General features: G+C 48.4%; 1 protein-coding gene across 1 annotated transcript; it reads right to left on the bottom strand.

The window, feature by feature from the left end:
- Nucleotides 1–2,420: 2,420 nt before the first annotated feature.
- Nucleotides 2,421–3,699, bottom strand: LOC103641734 (casparian strip membrane protein 2). The gene is made up of 3 exons (XM_008665059.3): nucleotides 3,314–3,699; nucleotides 3,059–3,182; nucleotides 2,421–2,953 (listed from the first exon to the last, which is right to left on the bottom strand). The coding sequence occupies exons 1-3, from the start codon at nucleotides 3,547–3,549 to the stop codon at nucleotides 2,735–2,737; spliced, it is 579 nt and encodes a 192-aa protein (XP_008663281.1). The 5' UTR covers nucleotides 3,550–3,699; the 3' UTR covers nucleotides 2,421–2,734.
- Nucleotides 3,700–4,294: the final 595 nt, after the last annotated feature.

Here is a 4,294-nt window from a genome sequence, read left to right as displayed (position 1 = left end):
GTTATTCTTACCCAATTGGTTGTTCAAAAGGTGTTGCAGACGCGACCTGCTGACATGACTGATGATAAGTGGCAATCATATTATCTTGAAGGGCAACCGTTTGAAATATTTAGGACATGTTTGCTTTGCTCCCAAGCAACTTTGGCAGGGGTTGTGGGTGTCTCCAGGCATCCAAAAAATCTCTATTACTTGCAATATTCAATAGTTGATGTTGAAGCTGTTTCTATTCTGTTCCAGAAGAGAGGTTATTTTGGTGATACGAAGTCGTGCTCCAGTTCCAAGTCTAATGATTCCTTAGACTTGTATGATATTCAAATTTAGCATCCTATGGTGTTTGGTAAACAATTCTATGGATTTAGAGTCAATAGGAGATTTGTTGGAATATGCATCTAATACCTTTTATATATTTGGAATATGCCTTGTATTATGCTTTTCTCTATATACCTATATATATAAGCCATCCTTGTAACTTGTACTCTGCGATTGATAGTGGATCTGTTCCCTCGTGGTTGTTTGCTCCTCCATATTGTAAGAGATTTTTCCACGTAAATCTTTGTGTCTATTTTATTTCCCTAACACATATCCTTTCCATCTTCTCCAATTATATATAAAATTTCAAGTTTAAATTCATTATACTTTAGCTGTAATAAAAAATAAAATTTCTGACAAGTTTAAATTAGAAAATCGTCTAAAATATTCTCTTTTTTATTACAACTAAAATATAACGAATTTGAACTTGAAATGTTATATATAATAGAAGTAGGATGGAAAGAAAATGTATTAATTTTTTCAAAGAATTTTGTAAACTTTATTAATTCATGTGCAACATATGTACACCACCAAAGGCTCAATTGTAACGGATATATATGTTCCTTGGGATAGTGGGTCGGAGAGCTGAGATTTATATGATTCACTAGTCGGTTACCCGTGCGTTGCGACGGCTCACAACAATACCCACGTAAATTATCCACAAAAAATATTTCAAGATTTTTTATTGATTGTCCCTGCTCTTCGCATAATATTTTTTATGAAGGCACGGCTACCATAAGCAACAAATCAGAGACCCCCATCTCTCGCTTCCCCCACTTCCAAGGTTTCGTAGTGCAGGAGGGAAAGGGAAGAGACGAACATACCTGTTCGTTGCCGGAGAAGGACACAACGAAGACCTAGACATCTGGAGGCGACATAGGTAGTATACCGCTAGATATATAGGGAGAGAGCATGCAAGCGAAGAAAGAAGCTCAGCTGGAGCAGCTCCAAACCAAGAGGCACCCGCAGCAGGCGTCAATCCGAGAAGGGCGAGAGAATGTGAGTGTCTTCCCAGTCCTGGAGACCCACCGAAGCGACACAACACCACCACCAACTCCGTAGCATATGCCGACTGCTACCACTCTACGGGCCTTGGTTGTCCAATATCTCAGACCTGGACTCCTCATCGCCAATATAACCTAAGCGTGGCAGGCGCCACCATGTCCTCCTCGACGGCACGCACGGAGAAAGGCCAGGAGCATGACCGACTCGCCTCATACCCGCGTGGACGAGCGTCGGTTGGCTCGAGGCTGCGACCGTGGGCGGGGGCAGCAGGTTGGGGAGGAAGAATAGGGCGAAGGCCGGGAAGACAAATGAGACGTCCGGCGACGACGAAAACGATGGTGCACGCATTGTGAAACGTCCTCGTGGACTTGCAATAGCCACTGCGTGAGTCGGTGTCGGGGCTGGTGTCGGACAAATACGGGGAGGAGGCGCATGCTCCTACGCCCTCTGCCGAGAATGGGGTGGCGCGAAGGTGGAGGCATGAGGGGAGAGATAAAAGAAATAGCATGGCGAACGAGGTGGTGGCAACTCAGGCGAGGACCATCATTATCGTGCGAAGGTATAGATGTCCAAATGGGCCGTGTCTAGCGAGCCGACCCGAGGCACGACCTATTTAATAGTGCATGGGCCAACCCGGCACGAGCGTCGTGCGGTGCTTGGCCGTAGCCTCGGCCCATAGTGCTGGTCCGGCCCGACATGATTATTTTTTTATTTTACAAAAAAATCATATATACATATATACAATTTATATTCAATATTATAAATATCTGAGCATGATGTTCTATTGGCTAGGGAGCTTCGCCGGGTGTCTCTCATCTTTCTTTCATCTGGGTGTGAGTTCAAACCTCTCCTCATGCACCACTTTTTAACATAACCCATATCCTACATCGCTTTTAACATTCTACGCTGAGTTGATTTGAAAGAAATGTAGAGACTTTTTTTGTAGAGATATCTTAACTAATTAGCCCAATGATTTTGATCTTATTCTATGGCCATACTCTCTTTACCATTTTTTTACGCGTACATCTCCTCTCATGTATCCATGACATCATAGATCGGGCCACTTACCGTTAAATTTAACAACGTTGTGCCACTGCATCAGGATAGGATTGCTCGGCGACAACAACGCCTCAGAGATGAATTTGCACTGTATATTTTGCCTTTCGTCCGACCATTATAATCACACTACAGATCTGAAAACTCGTCCTTCTATAGTTGAAGGACAGCACGGTTTCAGAGACTGAAACAGGGCTAGCAATTCAGATCAAAGAGCAAACGAAGAATAACCATGGAAAAGAGTCCACACAACAGAAGCAGATGCAAGATCAAATCGACCAGAAGAGAACAAATTAAATCGAGCCCCTTGGTCTTCACTGCGGTCATGCTCAGGGCGGCTGATAGATGGGGGGCTTCATCATCATCAGTGGCGTCTGGCGAGCGCCAAGGCAGATAGGAAGATGAGGACTATGAGCAGGACCATGGCGGCGAAGGAGCCGATGAGGGAGCCCGAGATGCGTTCGCAGAAGGAGTCGAACTGCTGGCAGATGGCGAACCAGTTGGCGCGCACGTTGCCCTTGTGCGCCAGGTACACGATCGCCGCGGCGGCCGACGCGCCGGCCGTCAGCAGGGCCAGCATAGCCTAGCGATAAATAATTCAGACACGGACGACGCCGGCGTTAGTTAGCAAGTTCTTCCCAGCGGCTGTGGAGTAACAGGCGAGCGACGAACGATGTCAAGTAATTACCGCGTCGAAGAAGACGAGGACCAGACGGCTGTAGCGGGCGCTGGGCCTGACGACGTGCACGATGGACAGCGGGATGGACAGCACGAGGTACGTGCACGCCACCGCGTTCGCCGCCACGAAGAACCTGCGCGCGCGGCCGGAATAATGCTTGCTCGTCGTGAGACATGGCAATTGGCACCAAGTCGGCAACAAAACCCGCGAGCTAGGCCGGCTGCGGCTGCTGCAGCAGCGAGCGACAATGCAAGGGGGACTCACGTGAAGGACGGGAGGTCGCTGTACTTGGCCTCGAACTGGATGAACTGCGTGAAGAAGGGGAGCGTCTGGTTGGTGGTGCCCATGGAGACGGCGCTGCCGATGGTGGCGACGATGGCAAGGAACCTGAGGAAGACGTCGGCGACGGACACGGCGCGGCTGACGCCGCCCGCCGCCACCGGCGCCACCAGAGGCGCCTTGGAGCTCTCCCCGTGCTCGATCACCACGTCCTTCGTCATGGCGTACGTGCAAGTCCCGGCCCTGCTAGGGTAATCAACGAGATTGGAGAATGGATTCTTCGTTGCAGTTCCAGATGTGAGTGAGATTGAGGTTGGCTAGCTAGCTTGCTAGCTGCTGCTTGGAGACGTGGCTGTGTGTGAGATGACAACGCTAGCTACCGGTTCTCAGACCTTCTTATACGCATGGATGGATGGCAGCAGCTTGTGCCTCAACAGAACCAACAACTTGCTTAGTCAATCATGCTGCGAGCAAAGGTGGTGAGTGATTTAGGTGGCTTTGACAATTAAACGTAGACACCAACGACTAAAGCTCGGCCGGGCATTGGTTGACTCTGCAACTGCTCTCGCTTGCTTGCTTGCTCCAAATGTAAACTTACAAGTTGCAAATATTTTCGCACGTTGCCGAACCCAAACTAGAATGTCTCGAATCCTAGTCCGTTCCTACTAATAGCTAGGCAATAGCACTATAGCAGGTAGCAGCAGTACAGTACTTCGAACTTTGATGGGCATCCGCTCCATCCCAGCTGGCCTGGTTTCATCTGCGTTGCTTGCTTCTAGTCATGTAGTGTGATGGTTGGTTGACCGTGGGCTTTCTGCCATCGCATCTCATTCTCAGACAAAGGTCCCAGGTTTCCGGCTAGGCCCAAAAGATAGTGCTGTATTTGACCAGAGACAACTTGTTGTATTTAATGATGAAGGCACTTTTCGAGTACAGGGCGGCGAAAAGATACTGTCACTATAGTTG

This window comes from Zea mays, chromosome 10 (genome assembly GCF_902167145.1).
Source record: "Zea mays cultivar B73 chromosome 10, Zm-B73-REFERENCE-NAM-5.0, whole genome shotgun sequence".
Taxonomy (NCBI): domain Eukaryota; kingdom Viridiplantae; phylum Streptophyta; class Magnoliopsida; order Poales; family Poaceae; genus Zea; species Zea mays.
Note: the sequence above shows the minus strand (reverse complement) of the source record. Positions and strands in the feature narration are given on the sequence as shown.

Bases quoted from the DNA above. Each gene is read 5' to 3' on its own strand.
- LOC103641734 (XM_008665059.3), bottom strand. From the start codon at position 3,549: ATGACGAAGGACGTGGTGATCGAGCACGGGGAGAGCTCCAAGGCGCCT. The intron at 3,183-3,313 runs GTGAGTCCCCCT...CCGCGCGCGCAG, and splicing joins AGCGACCTCCCGTCCTTCAC to GTTCTTCGTGGCGGCGAACG. The intron at 2,954-3,058 runs GTAATTACTTGA...ATTTATCGCTAG, and splicing joins TCCTCGTCTTCTTCGACGCG to GCTATGCTGGCCCTGCTGAC.